The sequence below is a fragment of the Paroedura picta genome, chromosome 12 (genome assembly GCF_049243985.1).
Source record: "Paroedura picta isolate Pp20150507F chromosome 12, Ppicta_v3.0, whole genome shotgun sequence".
NCBI classification, from domain to species: domain Eukaryota; kingdom Metazoa; phylum Chordata; class Lepidosauria; order Squamata; family Gekkonidae; genus Paroedura; species Paroedura picta.
Genome location: NC_135380.1, coordinates 12,337,156 through 12,357,423, shown reverse-complemented (window position 1 = coordinate 12,357,423; position 20,268 = coordinate 12,337,156). Strand labels below are relative to the sequence as shown.

General features: G+C 42.9%; 1 protein-coding gene and 1 long non-coding RNA gene across 11 annotated transcripts in view; one reads left to right on the top strand and one right to left on the bottom strand.

Moving 5' to 3' along the window:
* The window catches only part of LOC143822213 (uncharacterized), a 62,224-nt gene extending 58,570 nt beyond the window's left edge, over positions 1-3,654 (bottom strand). For 4 of the 8 annotated variants that reach the window (XR_013226080.1, XR_013226079.1, XR_013226081.1 and 1 more), the window contains exons 1-2: positions 3,448-3,654; positions 650-770 (exon numbers count right to left, since the gene is read on the bottom strand). This is a non-coding gene — a long non-coding RNA (uncharacterized LOC143822213). Of the gene's footprint in view, positions 1-649; positions 771-1,783; positions 1,844-3,362 lie in introns of all 8 variants that reach the window. The other 4 variants (XR_013226082.1, XR_013226086.1, XR_013226083.1 and 1 more) reach the window with 3 other exon arrangements.
* MSANTD2 (Myb/SANT DNA binding domain containing 2) lies at positions 3,537-19,507 on the top strand. Of its 3 annotated transcripts, XM_077307119.1 has the most exons (4): positions 3,548-4,099; positions 14,960-15,218; positions 16,369-16,429; positions 18,360-19,507. In XM_077307119.1, the coding sequence occupies exons 1-4, from the start codon at positions 3,584-3,586 to the stop codon at positions 19,210-19,212; spliced, it is 1,689 nt and encodes a 562-aa protein (XP_077163234.1). In that variant the 5' UTR covers positions 3,548-3,583; the 3' UTR covers positions 19,213-19,507. The 3 variants fall into 3 exon arrangements, with proteins under 3 accessions (XP_077163236.1, XP_077163235.1, XP_077163234.1); XM_077307121.1 differs by lacking the exons at positions 16,369-16,429; positions 18,360-19,507 and adding an exon at positions 14,217-14,257 and having other exon boundaries at positions 3,537-4,099; positions 14,960-15,130; XM_077307120.1 differs by lacking the exons at positions 16,369-16,429; positions 18,360-19,507 and adding an exon at positions 14,214-14,257 and having other exon boundaries at positions 3,537-4,099; positions 14,960-15,130.
* The last annotated feature ends 761 nt before the right edge of the window (positions 19,508-20,268 follow it).

Here is a 20,268-nt window from a genome sequence, read left to right as displayed (position 1 = left end):
TACCTGCTTACTTACTCTTCCTTCACTCTTATTGAATTCTTTTCCTACTTATTCTTTGTAGAGTGCATCTGAGTAGTGGAAAACTTTCTGTCCCCTCCACACTTAACGATGAGAAGTACAGCAATAAATTCCTGAATTTGCCAAATTAAAGCTGTGATGCCCTGAACATCTATTTAGGAATAAGTTCTACATCTATGTAAGAATAGGTTTTACAGTGGGAGCTATTTCCAAGGGAACAGGAGAGATCAAGATGTAGGGAGTTTATGACACATTATCTTCCATAGTTACTACAAACTGGAGTGGAATAACTGCATAGGATTGTACTGAAAAAGGTTTGCATTCCCTACAAAGTTAAGAGTTCAAATATATCTCAAAAACCATCTGTGGGATTGAATCTTTCAACATATATTCAAAAAATGCTCCAATTTGGTATGAAAAACCCATAATATTACTTTAAGGAAAAACAGAAAGGCAGTAAAATTATTAGTTTTTTTTCTTTACAAAACAGCAGCTGGAAAGATGTTTTCTAAAATGTATTATTATTTATATATTCTGCTCCATCACATAGATTCAGAGTGACTTACAGCATTTTTCAAAACACATTTCCATCCCCCCCAAGGACTCACAATCTAAATAATTTACAACTTACCATTTATAATAATGCAATATACAGTGGGGAACCAGAGTTCCAGGTATGTAGAAGATGCAGTCTCTAGGGCTCTTCCCAGAAGATAAACAAATCTTCGTTTCCAGGTCCTGGAAAGCCCATTCTGTCAATAAAATGCATGTTTTAAAAAGACAGGGCAGTGAGATGGGCTAGAACTGCTATGTTTAACCCTTTAAACACCCTGTCTCAGATATTTAATCATTCATATTCTAAGCCAGTGGTTCTCAACATTCCTAATGCTGCAACTTATACAGTTCCTCATGTTGTGGTGACCCCCTACCATAAAATTATTTTCATTGCTACTTCATAACTCAACTACTGATATGAATTGTAATGTAAATATCTGATATGCAGGATATATTTTCATTGTTACAGATTGAATATAATTAAAATAGTGATTAATCACAAAAACAATTATATATTGTGAAATATTTATTTCTTATTACAAATAAACAAAATTTTGTCTTGAAGCATGGCGTGGCATGGATAATATAACAACAAACTACATTGCTACATTTTGCGACTCTATGCGTATAGAGGCAACATTAGTGTGAAGGTTGAGACTGTTTCTTTCTCAACAGATCAGAAATTCTCAGGGCAGTCTTTGCAAGAGCACAACAAAGATCATCTCCCACAAGTCTACCTCTGTATTTAGACTCGATAACCAACAAGCTGGAAAAGATATGTCGTGAAATCCACTACATGGAAGAAGAAGGTGCAACACAGTCTCAGACAGAACAGGATATGACTGTAAACACTGGATCCAGAATTTTGTAACTGGCACTGCAGATAAATCAGTTATCGCTGTACCACTATTAATAAGTTCAATGAACTCATCTTCTGCTGTCTCAGGAATATCTTCAACTTTGACTGTGAATGGGGTTTTGGCAAGTGCAAATGGGGTGTCAGGTAGATTTGGAAAACCTTGAAATCCAGATCGACATCCTAGCATACCTGGAGCACCATCTGTGCAAACACCACAAATGTTTTCCCAAGAGATCTTATGCTCTTTCAGAAATGAACCAACTGTGTCAAATACATCACGTGCAGTAGTTGTCGTTTCAAGAGGTTTGCAAAAAAAGAAACTCATCTTTAAAGTCGCCATCATTAATATACCTCACGTAAACCAGTAACCGTGAACAGTTTGCAATGTCTGTAGATTCATCAAGCTGGATACTAAATATTGGAAGAGGAGCAGATTATTATCTGTGTTGTTTTTTACATAGCTGTTACTATCACAAGGGGGCAGTCTTCACATCAAACAGTTAATTAGCATTCGGATTAAGTTCCCACGGTACAGACTTTTTTGCAGTAGTTGATGATTTTACAGTACATGATTTTACATTTACCCAGTAATTATAATTCATGAAGTGCCGTTTTACCTCCTGCTTTCAACACAGCTTTTAATAGAGTAGCTGCTTTCTACACTTGTGTGACTGGTCTACATAAGTACATTATGGCACCAACCCTGTCACATACACCTGTATTTGTATGGGGTGTATGTGATGGGGTTGGTGCGATGTATGTGGGCATATCTGCATGTGGGCAGACCCACCTGGAGACAGATAGAGGAGCGGTGTCTAGATTCCTAAGACCATTGGAAATATGCATTTACAGGACATGGTGTACTTTACACTGAAATGTCCAAACAAAAACAAGATCCAGTTATGTTAGCCTGCTGCTCAGTGGATCTAGTCAGAATGAATGTGACTCACTTCCAACAGTTAGTCAATTAGCAAAAAGACTAAAGAGAAGGAATCATTACTCTGTTGTACTACATCATTAGAAAGGTTTTTATGCTCTGCTTTTCACTACCCAAAGCAGCTTTCCTCTCCCCACCACAGACCTTCTATGAGGCAAAGGAACTGCATATACAACATTCACATCAAACACTCCCACCCCCACAAATATAACTAAGTGAGTCACTTAGGCTTTCAGATAGTTCACAAGCAGCATTAATTGGCCTCATCAACCCTGTCCATTCAAGGCAGGGGTGGCCAGCTTCCAGGTTGGACCTGGGGATCCCCCAGTTTCACATCTCATCTTCAGGGAGCCCTGGTGGAAGTAGCTGCTATGGGCTCCATAGCGTTAGAAAAATCAAGATGTTCATTTCAGTCAATATGACTTCTCTCAACGGATATCCACACAAGCTTGAGGGATAAACATAAGCTAAGCTGCGAATGAAACTTTTGACGTACTTCGGAAAGCTTGTTTTGGAGCATACGAAAAACTTCCGATTTCTATGAATCTCACCAACTGAGAGATCATATTGACAAAAATGGTCGTCTTGATTTCCCTGTGGACTCTTCATGCCATAAATCAAAGTAAAAGACAGTGGGGGCAACAGCATTTGTACAAATCACGACACCTCAAGTGGCCCAAGGGTAGCCAAAGTGTGGCTCTCCAAATATCCGTGGACTACAACTCCCATGAGCCTCTGCCAGCTTGCGCTGGCAGGGGCTCATGGGAGTTGTAGTCCACGGACACCTGGAGAGCCACACTTTGGCCACTCCTAGGCAAACACTGGTCTCATATTTCTATGTAAACCCTTATTCTAAATCCCCATGGCATTATACTCCACGGAGGTCCCTCCTGCCCCCACCCCCGAAGTCTCCAGGCCTTTCCCCAACCCAAAGGTGGCAACCGCGGTGCAGGAGAGAGAGAAGGGCGCGAAACACGACGGCAAGTAGCCGACCTCTTTGGAGAACCCTCCCGCCTTCGTTTCTGACAGGGACTGGGGGGAGGGGAAGGGCGACCCCCCAGGCAAGCAAGCAACGAACCTGCGCGTGAGACGACTCTCCCCTCGCGCTGCGTTTCGATTCTCCCGCTCGGCGCGTGGCTCGCCGCCTCCTGGCGGAAGCCCCGCCCGCGCGGCCGCCTCCGTCACTTCCGCCCGCTCGGCTCGGCAGCTCCAATATGGCGGCGCCCTGTGGCTCCTCACAGCTCCCCGCCGCCGAGTCGCCGCTGAAGATCCCCAAGATGGAGGTGCTGTCTCCCGGCTCGCCCGGGGCGCTCAGCGACGGCAACCCCAGCCTCTCCGACCCGTCCACGCCCAGCGGCGCCTCCCCGCTGGGCCCCGCCGGCCCGGGCTCCGTGGCCGCGGCCACCTCGACCGGGGCCGGGGCTGGCTCGGGGGGCGGCGGCGGCGCCGGGGGCCGCGGCGGAGCCTCGCCGTCCGTCTCCTTCTCGCCCGGCGGCACCGCCACCACCGCCGCCTGCCGGGGCATGTCGTGGACGCCGGCCGAGACCAACGCGCTGATCGCCGTGTGGGGCAACGAGCGGCTCGTGGAGGCGCGCTACCAGCAGCTGGAGGGCGCCGGCACCGTCTTCGGCAGCAAGGCCCCCGGGCCCGCCATGTACGAGCGCGTCTCCCGCGCCCTGGCCGAGCTGGGCTACGAGCGGACGCCGTCCCAGTGCCGGGAGCGCATCAAGGTACGCCAGCGCGGCCGCTGCTCTCTCCTGCCCTGCCCTGCCCTGCCGGGGATGCTCCGGAGGAGGCAGCGGGACGCCCAACCTCGGGTCCTTCCCGGGCGAAACGCCGCCGCCCTCTCGTCAAGGTGTCGCTCCCTGCCCGGGCAAGGATGCTGTGCTGGCCGGCATGCCCATCTCGGGGACTTCGGTGTCTCTTTGCTCATCTGGCACGGTCCCTGGCAGACAGCTGCCACCGACCTGCTGTTTGTGCAAAGCCTGTTTTTGGTGGTAATCCATCCCTGTGCCACAAATTTAATGTTTTCCACAAGATCTCAGCCTATGTTTGGGGATACTTTGTAAGGTGAGCTGTGGCAGAGAGGGTTAAGCGTTCTCTGGTTTGCCTCTCTCAGCCGGTGTGTTGCTGTTGCAAGAGGGCATAAGCTTCTTGTTTAAACTTGGTTGGCCAAGTGTGTAGCAGAGCTGTAGTGAGTGAGCACACCTTGACATGCAGGTGTTTTGGAATGGAAGCTGCCTCCTCTTTTTTGTAATGGGGGAGAGACAAGATTGGGAAGTTCTGTAGACAGTTGTGGTCTTAAAATAATGAACAGCCTCTTCACTTGACAGAGAATGATGAATGTTTTTAGGCCAAGTAGTCGATTTAAGTAATGCTGAGTGTTTATGGCCTTTTGAGTGTTCACTTTCCTGGAAAAGCAGTGGGTTGTGCCAGAGAGTTTCAGATTGGGGGAGTAAATGGCATACTCATGTGGTTTGAAATAGTACCTCAGAATTTCTGGAAATATCTGCCAGTATCCTAAACTTGCAGATAGTGAAGAATCTTGTGTCAGTGAGTAATAGGATTGAGTTTTCTGCCGAATTACAGGGATGCTGAATAGTTCTGGAAAGACACAGATTGGGTCTTTAATTCTAAGGTGAATGGAATAGAAATGCTATATGGTTTTTACTACCTGCTTCTCATTAAGGTAAAAGTGCCTTTTGGCATAAATGTTTATCCGTTGGGTAAGGGCTGTGTATCCCCATGCTGATCTTCTCTTGGGATATCATCATTACTGATAAAACCATGTTAATAATCACAGTGGCAATAGACTTTCCTGTTTTTCTCATTTGGGAATCATTGTTTCTCAGTGCAATTAGACACTGGAGAGAAATCTGTTATTCTGTTCAGTGGTTAGTTCTATTAATTGAATGGAACTTGTGGAGCTAGCATGTAGGCCACAGTTCATGTATGTGGTCATATGCCCAGATTTTTCTTTTGTCCCTTGTTATTCTTCCACCAACATTTCTGCTTGTAGTATTAATTCTGAGTTGTTGCCAGCAAGGGATTTTATTGCAGTAATTGTTTTAATATAATGTAAAAGGCAGTGAAAGGTCACCTTTGGATGGAATCTAGCCTGTGCTTTCAGCTCATCAGATTGCTGATGGAAGAAATTACTTGTGTATTAGCTGAAGTGATGCAGAGATATTAAGACCGCATCCAGGTTGTATTCTTTCTAGCATCACATGCAGCCAACTGGATGACCTTGTGCCTGTTACAGTTCACTCAGACTCACTCACTTCACAGGGTGCCTGTTGTGGGGATTGGGGAGGTTGTTATCATAAGCTGCTTTGAGACTTCTTTGGGTACTAGAAAGCAGGGTACAGGGAGCCAGCTCTTCTTCTTCTAGCAGCTGATATGATCCATAGATGGAAACAGGTTGGCTTTTCTCAGGGGGTATTTGTCTTTTGTTGTGTGTCCTGGAGAGAGATGTAGAATTTCAGAAGTGTTGAAGCCACAAGCAGGGGGTGGGGAAACTGAACATTTTGAAAAAATTGAAATACATGCAACACTTATCGTCTTGTCAAGCCTAAACTAATCTTAAGAACGTAAGAGAAGCCATGTTGAATCAGGCCAACATTTTGTGTCACACAGTAGCCAAAACCCAGGTGCCATCAGAAGGTCCAGCAGCAGGGCCACAATTCCGGAAGCTCTCCCACTCTTGCCCCCCCCCTAACCCCCAAGCATACAGAGCATCACTGCCCCAAACTTGTGGTCAATAGCCACTGGTAGACCTCTGTTCTGTATGTTGATACAATTGAAGCCGTCTATGCTTGTAGCTGGAACCACTTCCTGAAGCAGTGAATTACTCTTTGGGTTCTAAGCATACTTCTCATGAATTTCATTGAGTGCCCATGACTTCTTGTAATGTGAGAAAGAGAAAAAAGTACTTTTCTTCCTGTCTTCTCTATCCCATGCATAATTTTGTAAACCTCTGTTGTCACCCCTCAGTCATCATTGATCCAAGCCCTAACCTTACTGCTTTAACATATTTGCAATCCTCCTTGCAGAAAACTAACGAATTTGTAGCTTTTAAATTCCACAAATGCTTCAAATATTGAAATTTAAAAGCTACAAATTTCTTAATTTTCTGCAAGGATTGCAAATATACCCAGTGCTTAAGAGAAAACTGCAAGCTTTTGTACCCTATACTGCCATAGCCCGTATACCTTAATTCTTGCTGTCAGAAAAGTAAAAAAAAGTTAAAAGAAAATACTAGCTTTGTACTAAATAACATAAAATATATTATTTGGTCAGGAAAAAGGGTCACACTGTGTCAATAATAATGTCTGCACAGCTAAATGTAGTTCCAGCTAGATTATGCCTTCTTTTCTGTAGTTACTGATTAGAGAGAGCTCAGTTGTCAATGAAACTTTCAGATTTTTCCTCCGAGTCTGAGGCTTTGTTGCAGTTTCTGCCCTCCTTTTTTTTCCCCTCTCTAGCAAGATAGGGCAATAAACTACTTGAGACCTAGACTGTGGGCATATGTGTCAGTAGTTTGAGGGAAAGGTGAAAAGGTCAACACAAGGGAAGAGTCAGGTCAAAAGGGCCACAGGAGTTATGAAAGCCTTGCATGCTTCCCTCATGAAGATCAGGTATCCTACGAGGTACAGAAATGCATCTTGCCTCAATTTTCCTATTTTTTCATTGGAAAACTGGGAGGAAAGGGCTTGGGGAAGAAACTGGTTCTTTTCCCCTCCAAATGTTTCTAGTTGTTTTTTTTTTTTCTGGCCTTCACATTTCTAGTTATGAACTGCTTTCCCTTTAAGGCAATGGTTTTCAAGCTGTGGGTTGGAATGAACAGTGGAATACAGTTTTCTCGCACATCAATTGGCGGGGCTAGCGGGAACAGGGTGAGCTGGAAGAGGAGGTACTAAGAGATTGAATAGCACTTTTGTGTTTGCCTCTGCATAAAGTGCAAAAAAGCTATGAAAAAAGCCTGTTGTCTCACAGGTGCTATACATGTATGACGATTAAACTTTAAACTTGTTTGGTATTAATAGATGTGCAATTCTTGCAGTTTAGGTTGAAGAGGAAAGTAGCATGAAATAACTTTGCAATCAGGGTCCAAGAGCTACGGTCTGCTTAGAAATGGGTACCATTTCAAAGAGTTTGAGAACTGCTGTCTTATGAGTTTACTTAAAGCAAAGATTTTATACCTGATTTCAGTTGTTGCAGTTATTCCAAGTTGGATATCCTCCCATTTAAGACACAAATGCTTTTTATCAGTTTCATAGTTTCAACCAGATTTTCATTATTCAGGCACAAAACTGTTGGCATATATATATATATATCCCTGCTAGATTCCAAAGCTGTCGTTAAGAGATTCAGCTCAGAAGGTAAATTCAGTTCCAGTTTGCTGCCAGATACCGAGAACAGTATAGCAAGCCATTTATCACTGGATCGAGCACTGGTCTTGGAAGACATGGGCCCATTATGCACACATTGGCTAATGCACTTTCAGTACACTTTAGAAGTAGATTATCCTGCACCGGGAAATCAAGCTGCAAAAGCACACTGAAAGTGCATTATCCAATGTGTGCATAATGGGCCCTAATTTAAGAAACAGGCTCAGGCATAGATATACTATAGATGTTTTGAATAATCCGCTCTATGATTCCTTTGGGGAGGGCAGTATATAAATATAATAAATAATAATAATAATTCTTATGAGGACATGTAGCAGTTTTTTGAAGTGTCAGGTGCTACATTGATTTCACTGTTTGGCTTGTCAGTGATGTGTTTTCAAACAGTGTTGATTTAGTGGACTTAGTGGAAGGGGGTTCCAGGTGCGCCTCACAGAGCAATCTTGCAAAAATGAACGGTGTAGCTCCATCCCTCAAGTCCAGATTTTAGTGGATTTGTATGTGTGTGAGGTGAAATCGTGCCATTTCGTATCATGTTAATTTCCTGTATCACAAGTATTAGTTATAACACAGGTGAAGATTGATACACTTTATTTAAATCATATTGCATTGTTTATTGAATGCCCCATATCTAGATTGTATTGTGTAAGGTGATGATTTAGGACAGGGGTAGTCAACCTGTGGTCCTCCAGATGTTCATAGACTACAATTCTGGAGGACTACAGGTTGACTACCCCTGATTTAGGATGAAGTTTTGCTTACAGGGGGTTTGTTCCCTTCCACTCATGAGGTAAAATTGCTCAGTTTGACTCTTTTACTAGTGCATAATGTAACTTTCTTTTTTGTTCTGCTTACATAAGGAGTAGAGCCTCTTGTGGCGCAGAGTGGTAAGGCAGCGATATGCTGTCTGAATCTGTCTGCCCATGAGGTTGGGAGTTCAATCCCAGCAGCCGGCTCAAGGTTGACTCAGCCTTCCATCCTTCCGAGGTCGGTAAAATGAGTACCCAGCTTGCTGGGGGGTAAACGGTGATGACTGGGGAAGGCACTGGCAAACCACCCCGTATTGAGTCTGCCAAGAAAACGCTAGAGGGCGTCACCCCAAGGGTCAGACATGACTCGGTGCTTGCACAGGGGATACCTTTACCTTTACCTTACATAAGGAGTACCATATTTCCCCATCAGCCTTGTAAGGCATCTCGGTGCTGGGGGGAATTTGATTACCTGCTTTCTTTTATATTCCTTGCTGAAAAATGTCATTTTCATGTTTGTTTGTTCCCAGAAAAGCACATGTGCAAGCAGCACCCCTTAATCTAATTTGATCTGCAACACATCTTGCAAAAGATGACACATGCTTTGATGTTACGGCCTGGGACATCTTTCTTTCCTCTTTTTCTACCCAATTCCCCCCCCCCCCCAAAAAAACCCTTTTAGCCTCATGAATAAAGTTAGAGATTTGAGAAGCTTGCATACTGTGTTACAATGTTTCAACTCATAAAGTATTACAAAAAGTTGGAGTTGTGTTTTTTCCCCTTGTGTACCCTGCAATTTCTTTAGGAAGTGACATTAAAAGAGGTCCTGTATGGACTTACCTTTGAGTGAGCTTTGTTAAACCCAGAAGGGTCTGGCTGTTAAGTAAATGGGCCCAAGATAAGAATGTATTTTGGCAGTCTCCATTAGGATGCATTAGCCCCTCATGGGTGAAGAAGCTTGAAAAAGTGCTGGCCAAACTTTAAGGACAAGGAGACAAAGTTCCTTGACACTGAATCATTTCCACAAATGTTTGAATGGAACTATCACACTATTCCTAACTATATACAGGTGGGGAAATGCTCTGTCGTAAGTATCAAAAATTCTGATGTTTGTGAAATAGCTGTTGCAGGGTTTTTTGAATGAAAAAAGGAATGAGTTGTACAAAGACAGTAATGTTTGCTCATGCAGCAAATAATTGTCTCTCCCTCTCATAAAGATGTTACTGCGAAATATGGACACCTTCAAGGGGAATGTAACATTGGGCTGTTTTTTGTTCTAATGGCTTTTTATACGGTGTTTTTAAATCTTTAGACAAACTCCAGAGAGGCAGCATAGAAATATTCTAAATGAACAAAGAGGATCCCGCTTCTAACTTTCATGGGTGTTCTTAATAGTTTTGCAGTCTTCAAAGTTGTTTTCAAATAAACAGCTATGTTTTAATGAAGTGACACCCTGAGTAATAAGGAAAGGAAAATTACTGACCTAGGATGCACAAAGTCAAATCAATGGTCAGATCTGTCCTTCCTTAAAATGTATGTATTCAGCACCTGCAAACATCATGTTCCTTTGAATAAAACATTATCTTAGCAGAATAATTTCCACTTATATTGGACAGCTATTATCTATTACACCTTCAGCATTAATCTAGTCAACATCCTTGATAAGTCTTTGCCATCCCTGTTTTACAGAACGTGAAAATATGCTGCATGCTACTCTGTACACAGGGATAACATGCTGATTTGATACTTGATTTAGTGCAGATAATTTAATTAATGTTTGCCATTTGCCTTACTTTATTTTCCATTGCCTGGGAGAATTAAAATGATTAATTTTCAAAGGAACTAATAGTTACTTAGCTACACAGATTAAGTACCTTGGGCTTGTTTGCATACAGCTTTGGGATATTTGATTTAGTTTTGATTTGCTTTGCTTCTAAGCATAGGCAGCTAGGTTTGAGTCCAGTAGCTCCTTAGATTTTGTTGGTCTTTAAGGTGCTACTGGACTCCTTCTGAAATGAGCCAAATTGCTGCTCTGAAACTGTCAGATCCCTGCCTTAAATTACTCTTGTGTAAGCAGATGAATGTGTGAGTTGTTCAACAGGTATGAGGGAGTAGACCCATAGCACTTCCTTGCGTCTGTTTTGATTGGCCAGAGAGTCTGCATGTCATTGGTTTCTCCCACCCTGTAAGTGATGCTGTATTTGCACTGCTGTGTCTTGATTATCAGTGTTTGGGGGTGGAGTCTATGTGTGAAGGAATGTCTGTCATTTGGGGTCACTGTCTCAGTCATCGGAGGCCAGTGATTTCCTCACTATGGGAGATGCCTGATCTTAGTGGAGCATGAGAAGATCTCAGAAGTTTGGGAGGGGGGGCGGCTGAAAAATTACAGAAAAAGGGATCCTGAAGCTGGCAGTTGATGGTCCCTTCAGTGATCCTCACTGGATATGTGGAATTGTATTGCAGCTACCCTGTGGCATCAATTTGAGCTGGACAAAAGAACCCAGGAGAAGCTCCTGCTTTATTTGAAGGATAAGTTCCCTTTATGTGATTTGGAAAGGTGCTGTAGGTGTGCTGTTCTGTTCCTCTTCTAATGACAGTACTGGATTACGATCCCTTTTAAATGCCGTCACAGGCAGCACGAAACTGCCTTTGGGCCCATTCACCTGTGGAGCCTAGGATATACTGTAAAGTGAACCTTAAGGATGAGGAAGCTCAGAAGGCATCAGGGAGGCTCAGGGGGCAAGTTTGAGCAGCACCGCCTTAAAGAATCAGGTTGGTTGGCTCAAGCAATGTTATCTTCTGTCCCTTACCCCCCACCACCTCAGTCAAGGGCCAGAGTGACTGGTGGCAAGCAAACTGACTTTGTTTTATGTTCGTTCTATTTACAAATCAAACAGTATGAAATTGCCTTAGCCCAGTATAGTATTGCCTGCTCTGACTGGCTCTCTGGTGTCTCTAGCAGGTGTCCTGCACTCTGAGATCCTTTTAATTGGAGATGCCAGAGGCAACACCGAGGATCTTGTACATGCTAAGCTCTGTCACTGATCTATGACTTCTCCTCCAGGGACATTTAGACAATTCTATTAAACTGGGCATGCTTTTAGTAACAAGGGTAGGCAGTGTTTGGCCTCTGGTGACGTAGTCCTTGAAACGTTCAGAACTGCCCTCTGTTGAAGGCAGGGTAAAGCTGGGACACTGCTGGTGTCACTTAGTTTTCACAACTATGGCTGGAAAAATGAATAGTTTAAGACAGGGGTAGTCAACCTGTGGTCCTCCAGATGTCCATGGACTACAATTCCCATGAGCCCCTGCCAGTGTTTGCTGGCAGGGGCTCATGGGAATTGTAGTCCATGGACATCTGGAGGACCACAGGTTGACTACCCCTAATTTAAGATATGTTCTTGTTGGGAAGCACACGCTGATGCCGTTAGTTTGCATCTGCACTCTGCAACAGCTAGGGAAAAGCTTGTTTTCACCTGCAGGGAGGTATATATTGTCAGTAGTACATGATGGAAGGTTGAGTCCTGTGGTCTGCTCATGCTGGGAACTTTCCCTCATTATCCTTCCTTCCAGCCCCAGGGAAGCTGATTCCCAAGGCTGGAGTCCCATGTGGACTGCTGGTGGAAAGTGCAGTCAAGGCACAGCAGGCTTCTATCAACCTCATATGGTTTCATGGCAAGAGGTGTTCAGAGGCAGTTTGCCATTGCCTGCCTCTGCATAGCAAGCCTGGACTTTCAAATGGACTAGTTGTCACATAATCTCCTACTCCTTCTTCTGCAAGCATCAGCTGTACTGACCCAAGAGTCAGGAGGATGAATCTGCCGTATTTTCTGTCCTTAGTTCAGCTCTCTGAACAGTGGGGAGGGGGGCGGTTTGGGGGGAATGTTCCTGAGATCTCTGTACTTTGGATTAAAAAACTGAATGCTCAAGAGGATTTTGGTTAGTGACAATTTCCTCTGTACCACTGTAGCAGGAAGTGAGAAGAGACACATTCAGGTACTGAATTGACTCCCAAGCATTTGAAGAAATATTTGCAAATGTTGAAACTCTCAGGAGACTGTCATCAGCATGTATTAAGATTTGTTGGCTAATTATGATAGATACATTGTTTGTTCTCGACTTGACTGTTAATGAAAGTGTTTATCCTCTCTAATGAGCCTGCATTAATGATTGCGATATTATTGGGCTCAACTCTCACCGATGCAGCAAAGGAGAAGTATTTCAATTTTAGTGGACTTAGATTTTCTGACTCCTTCAACAAGGCTTGCTGTCCAATTCTATTCATGTAGAATAAGTCTTTGGAGTAAGTTGATTGTGTCCTGTGCTAAAACATATTAGAAAGAGTATAAAGGCATGAAATCCATTTTTATGTAAACATTTTGAACGTATTTTTCATAAATGTATGTATGTGGACATATCTTTAAATGTTAATAATCTGATTTAAAATATTTGAAGTTCAGTGTGAGAGAAGGCACTGAGTAAGACTGGTTTATTCAAAACATACTAAAGGGTAACCTGATTTTAGTCTTTCTGTTTGAGATAGATTTAAATTCATTCTTTTTTTTCCTTCCCCCGCCCCTCTTTTTCCTCTTGAGCATAGAATTGGGATCTCTGAAAGAATTGGTTGGGGTTCATCATTAATTTCCTTTTGTTTATTTTTCCTTAATTTTATTTACTTTATAGTCCTCTTTTCTCATTCAAACACAAGGCAGATTACACAATGCAATACAATCAATAGGATGTGGCACCCAATAAACAATGTAATAGGAGCAGGAATTGCAGAATTTGAGGGTGGAGCTGTTGTCTGAACAAAGCATACGTATTAAACATGAGATGTTAAACAATGCAAAACATGGTATTATGTCAGTAGTTCTATGGAAGGCCCGCTGGATGTTTGAAAACACATTAAAAGGCATTTTGTTGAATGAGCTGAACTGGCCTTAGAAGGTGAACAAGCATGAATCTCATAATCTGCTTGTCTGGGCTCCCTAGAAATGTGGGGAGGCTCCAATCCCAGGTGAAGTTCTGTCTTAAAGATGGCATTTTGGCAGGGAATTCACCCATTCCCAGGCCTGTTGTTTCAGAAATGGTGGGTTAAGGGAGCAGCAATTTATATCCCCCTCCCAGAATCTGGCAACACGTAGTTTACTTCTAGCAGCAACTAATTCTTGTTCTTCCCTTTTTTTGCTCTCTTCACTTCTCTAAAGCAGTATCAAGAAATTGACTGTAATAAATAACTTTCTTTATACACTTGGGATTCCAAATATCAGGGAGGGCACTAGCTAATTTTTATTATTCCAGTTTGAAGAACATATGAGCAGCAGCAATGTCACGGTCAAGAGTAACTTTTTAGTGCTTCTTTTTTTTTCAAAATCTAATTCCATGCTGCTGAAGGGGTGGGGGTAGCATAGGTCTTATAATACCCCAGCCAAAGTATTTACAAAGCTTTATGCTTCTGCCTTCTTAAATTTATGGTCCTAGCAACCCCTTGAGATATCAGAACAAGAATGAAAGTGGCCAAAACCCCAATTTAGTATTAATGCATACACTACTGCAGACTCAAAAGCAGCAGTCTGGACATTTAGATTTAATGTTTGATTCTTAGGCCTGACCATTTTAGTACTGTGTGTTAATATTTGAGCATGGGAATTCGGAGCATTATTGATTTCACCTTTTTTAAATTTCAGCAGCTTCCCAAGAGACAGAGTGAGTTAGTAAGGATGCAAAATATGTAAGTAATATATTTTACTAGCTAAAGAGTTTAGGCAAACAATTTTTTATAAAGCCTTCTTAATGTTTTCTTACTGGAGTAAGGGATGATCCAACTGTCTTCTTTTGGTGACTTCCTGTTTCTGTCTCTGTCCCCCTCCTTCCCCTAAACTTCTCCAGACTATGGGCAAAACAGTAGCTATTTTCACTCCTTCCTTTGTTAAAGGTGTATATCTTATGGGCTTGTTGGTATCTGACTGGGATTTAGTTCTGTATCTCTTATGACTAGTTTGGGGGTTGCAAAGGGCCTTGGCTGTAAAGAATGACAAATGAAATCACCGTTTTAAACCAATGCTCTCGCTCATAAATGTCTTGTCCTCTTGTGGTAAATACGCAAGCAAAGGCGCTATATGTCAAAAATCGTTTGTAACTGAAAGCTCAATCTGGCTTTAAGGCTACTTGGCAATATCCTGTTTTAGAGCTAAAATGATCCCACTACACACAATAAAGCACTGCTCAGATGAAATTAGAAATGAATGCATATCACGCTTAGCATTCTTGATATTGTATTTATTCATAGTTTACTTGTAGCCCGCCTATCTCACTGAGACTCGAGGTGTGGATTACAGAGTACAGAACAGAAAAGTAAATGTATTCATATAATACAGGGCACTGTGTTAACACTGCACTGGTATCGACTTAACATGTACGTTTTGTATCTTAGACCCTTCGTAGGTGTTACAGCCGAGTGAAAGAGCACGGAGTTGGGAAGAGGAAAAGCAGTTACACTTTTGAACAGTTGGAACAGGTGTTTGGTCAAGGCGGATGGGACTCTCAGCCCTGCCAGCCGGTGCTTATCAACAGTAGTGGCCTCTATCAAGAGCTGGAGTCAGACGGCAGCACAATGGAGGAGTACTCGCAAGACGAATGGGGGAATCACAGTCAGGATCTCCACTGCTACCAGTCGGGAGATCCGGACTTGGGTAAGAAGGACTGAGTCTTGTCCAAACACTGGCAATCCGACTTGCTTGTCCATCAGATTGGGTCTTTGCTAATACCAGTGAATGCACATGCACCCTGCACGTACACGCATCCTCCATTGTGTAAGGAGGAAATGTGCATTCACTTTACAAACAAAATCAGGGACCAGTACCCAGATAACTGTGGGGTTTGAACGGCATGCTGAGCTGTATGGGCCTTGAGCTTAGCCTGAAAACCGGCATATGCGGGGAAATGAAGCATACACCATATATGGAATTCGTGTTGACAGGCATTTTGTGCATAACGGAATATGCCAGCACAGAGAAGAATTCCTGCAGTTTGTTGATTGATTGAGCACTGTGTATGCTTACGCCTGTGGAACCCCTGTGTTCTGTTTTCCCCATTGCGTGATCTTCCTTAAGCTGTCAGGAGTCAGTTGGAAAGTATCCAAAGCTACATGCAGGTATTACAAGGAGCCAGTGTAAACATTTTTTTTAAAGATGATAAAGTTCTTTCCTAGTGCCCATACCAGCTCAGATTCAGAGAGGAAATAGTTAATGTAAAATAGGCCTGAGGTGGAAAACTGAAATTACAACTTTGGACTGCATTTGACACTGAGAACTCTGCTATATATACACCATAAAACTGATCAGGGCTTCTTTATTGTAACAGTGACTGTAATAGTGTCTTTGTCTACAGAATCAGGTGGAATAAGGCTTGGTACACAAGAAATCTAAATCTGATATGAAGTCATTTGTTACAAGAGTATTTTTTCAAATACCACAGAATAACATGATAGTCTGAGGAAGAGTGCTTGCACTCGAAAGCTCATGCCTTGAATAAATCTTTGTTGGTCTTAGTTGCTACTGGACTCTGATTTTATTATGCTTCTTCAGACTAACACGGCTACCCATTTGAATCTAACAGAATAATATCTGTGTACAAATATCTTCAAATATATTGGCTTTTCACAAAGTTGCACATGAGGAATGTGACTCTAATCAAATGAACTGTGCACTATATAGAAGTCTATTTTTTATTGTACAGAATTTGTGGGGTGGATTTAGAACTCCTGTAAGTAGGTTATAGTTGCTTATTGAAGTCAAGCTTAAGCTTGTTGAAAACTCTTATTTATGCCTGATTTTTTTTTAGACGAGATGCCAGCTACCAAGAAATCGTTGAAGATAAAGCAGGAATCTTCCGAAGAATCACAGTAAGTAGCTCATGAGTGCCTTACCTGGGAATTGAGATTCTTAGATGTAGCCAAAGAATTTTGAAGCGCCCAAGAATCCTTCAAGCTGTCCTCATTCACAGCAAACCTTACTGTAATACAATAGAGCTTTCACCTCTCATGTATGCTGTCTATTGTATGTAAATTGAAAACCCAAATTTTGGCACTGTTTTATCATTTTACGTTAGGGTGAATTTCCCATCCCATTTCCCACAGGGGTTGAAGGTGTTAACTTTGAAACTGATTTGTCCCCTGTTGCCACTGCTTTTGAGTCCTGCCATAGCTTAATGATAATCACACCTGGACAATATATAGTGGGTATACAAGTTACATTGTGACTGAGTAGCTTCCCATCCTTACTGCCTAGAATGTCTCTCTAGTACCTCATTGGTCTAAATCAGTTGTCTTCAGCTTTTCTAGAATGAGGACTGATGCCCAGCCTTCAGTGTGAGAGTTTTTCATGAGTGGGATCCAACCAGCTTTTTTGTTGTTGAAAAAAGGAAATGGATCTGGATGAGTTTGAGTGGAGAAACTTGACTGGATCCAACCCAGTGTTTTCACTCTCCACTTCTGGTGCTTCCTCCATGTGTGGCCAGGGTAGTTGGAAGTGTCCAGAATTTCTCCCAACGTATATGCATTTTTTCCTTCATGCTTCATGGCTTTTCCCCTGGTGATCTGCAGCAGTGAGTGCCAAGCAACTCCGGCACAGCAGGAGGCAGCTTCGTGTGTGTGTTGTTTCTACACTCATAATTTGGAAAGATGCTACTATTTGTAGCCTGGTGGAAACTAGCCTCTGGAGCAAGTCACTAGGATTCATTTAACAAAATATCCCTGATTTTGTTTTTGTAACAGGCGCCTAGAGAGAGAGTCTAGAGACATTGACTGGAAAACAGTGATGTTTCCAGAATCCCCCCAAATCTCTTACCTTTTCAGGTCCATTTTATTCCACCTGTCTAAATAAGCCAGAGAACATTGTGCTTGAATCAGTTTTAAATGTTGTCATTCAGGTTACACTACAGAGGTGCTATGGCTCAGTGATAAGAGCACCTGCTTGGCATGCAGAAGATCCCAGGTTCAATCTCTGACATCTCCAATTAAAAGGATCAGGCAGTAATTGATGTGAAAGGTCCTCCTTGAGAGTCATTGCCCGTCTGATTAGATGAGGCTCTGGCGCAGTAGAAGGCAGCTGTGTGTGTGTGTTGTCTCTGCACTCCGTAGTTGGAAAGATGTGATTACTTGTAGTGGGATGGAAAGGTAATTAGCCTCTGCAGCAAGTTTCTAGGATTCATGTTATAAAACTAAATTTATCTTTGATCCAAACTTCACTTTGCTAAAGAGATACGTTTGGCCTCAAGCAGAGCCAGGGCCTTCTTGGTCCTGGCCCCTACCTGGTGGAACGAGCTCCCTGAGAACATCGGGACTCTGTAAACCTTTCTTTTTTTTTGTATTGCAACATCAGGACTCTGACAGAATAATCTCAGTTCCACAGGGCCTGTAAGATGGAGCTCTTTCAACAGCTCTTTCACCTATGGCTGAGGCCAACCAAAAATCAGAAATCACATCTTATATTAACCACCCCCCTCCCATGTCCTTTCCTCCCCTCCTCCTGACCCCCCTCCGACTCAGTGAATTATAGAATAACATCAACAGCTGAGCAGCAGCCTGCACTTTTAATTATACTATGCATGGTTCTAACTGAAATGTTTGTTCGTTATCGATGTTCAGTGCCCCAAGATGGCTAGTCTGAGAGGGGCGGTATACAAATCAAATCATAAATAAACCAATTAAATAACAATTCACAGTCTTTCTCATCCCTGTAGTGTTTCAGAAGCTCCTGCTGATGAAAATTAGTGTTGTGGGCTCACATTTTCTTCCAAACCTTACATCATGTTTTTGCTTTCACCCTTTTAAGGAAACGTGACATGATGCAGAATATTGTGCAGATCTTGGAATCCGTCCAGTTAAAATGGGAGCTGTTTCAGAGCTGGACAGACTTTTCCAGGCTACATCTTTCAAACAAACTGGCCATTTTTGGCATCGGCTATAACACACGGTGGAAGGAGGATATCCGTTACCACTACGCCGAGATCAGCTCCCAAGTTCCTCTTGGCAAGCGGCTCCGGGAGTATTTTAACTCAGAGAAGCCAGAGGGCAGGATCATCATGACCAGGGTACAGAAAATGAACTGGAAGAACGTTTACTACAAATTCCTAGAGATCACCATTAGTGAAGCCAGGTGCCTGGAGCTGCACATGGAGATTGACTGGATACCTATCGCTCACTCCAAGCCAACTGGTGGGAATATTGTCCAGTATTTATTACCGGGGGGGATTCCTAAAAGCCCCGGACTGTATGCCATCGGTTATGAAGATTGTCATGGGAAACCACTGTCTCCCGATCACGAGGGCAGCAGCCAAGACCCTGAGAACGAGCCTTTGGGGGACGCAGAAATGCCTTTATCTCAAGTCTCTCTCAAGGTGGGGATGGAGCCCACGCGAATCACGTATTGTTACCTTGGCATTGCTGAGGTCAGAACTCTCCAGCAGTGTCTATTCTTACATTTTCAGGCAAACACCAAAACCTTCAGCAAAGAGTGGGTGGGAATCAATGGGTTTTTATCTCAGAACTGCATTGTGGATCCAGGGGTTTCGCCCAAGTCCATCTACATCAAATTTGTGGAAGTGGAAAGGGACTTCCTTTCCGCGGGGTCGTTGGTCGAGTGCCTGGAAAAAGCCATCGGATATCCGTTGAAATTTAACAACTGAACTCTTCATCCTTCATAAGGATCATTGGGGCTTTTGTCTCTCGTGCGGCGTTTGGACACTTGATACGGAACCTTGCAGTACACGGTTGGGCAAAGGAAGCCTTTCTGTGTGCAGCCGAACTCATCGGAAGGGGGTGGGGGCACACATGCACAAACACATGCAAGCGATTCACAACAAGTGATCCCAGGTGAGTGAACTATACAACTCACTCGCTTGGGCCACTGGGCTGGTTTTGTAAAGCGAAGACTCTGAAAGGGAGCCCCTGTAAATAGAATTGACCAGGGGTAATCAAACTGCGGCCCTCCAGAAGTCCATGGACTACAATTCCCATGAGCTCATGGGAATTGTAGTCCATGGACTTCTGGAAGGCCGCAGTTTGACTACCCCTGGAATTGACTGTTGGTACATTCCACATTGGACAAACGTACACTTTACGTTTCATATATATATATTAAAAAAGCTGTTTTCCACAATGTCTCATTTTTACACATCTGTCTCTCTATAAGTGTTATTACAGTTCTGTAATAAATAAGCAATAGATAACGGCGAGTTTAAACTTGGAGTCACATGAGACTGTTTTTCAGTGCCACCCTTAGCTCCTCTTGTATATAATTTAGCATTTTCATGTTTTTTCACCCATCCTGTGTTCGACTATTCCAACCAGTGTTGCCTGCAAAAAAAACTTCTGTTTCTGTGATGTATCCCACTTTACTAGTAGTATTGCCATATCAGCATTTTTTTTGTTCTGTTTTTTTACGTTAAAGTAATCCCTGGCCTTTTTATAATTTTTTTTTATTTTAAGTTTGCTTCGTTTGTGTGGCAGTGGAAGTAACTCAACTGCTGGGAAGCATTTTGGCAAACCATGCTTTATCAAATACAATCAAAGCTGTGAGAAGGGGTGGGGTTGGGTGGGTGGGAGGGAGGGAGAAGCTGTGGACCAGGGGACTAAACGTTTTGAAATGCCTCATCGAAATGTTATTATATAAGCCCCATTTTGCTGCTGGCGAGTGCTGGCTTTTTAAATTTTTTTTTTTAAAGAAAACCTCATTTGATCAG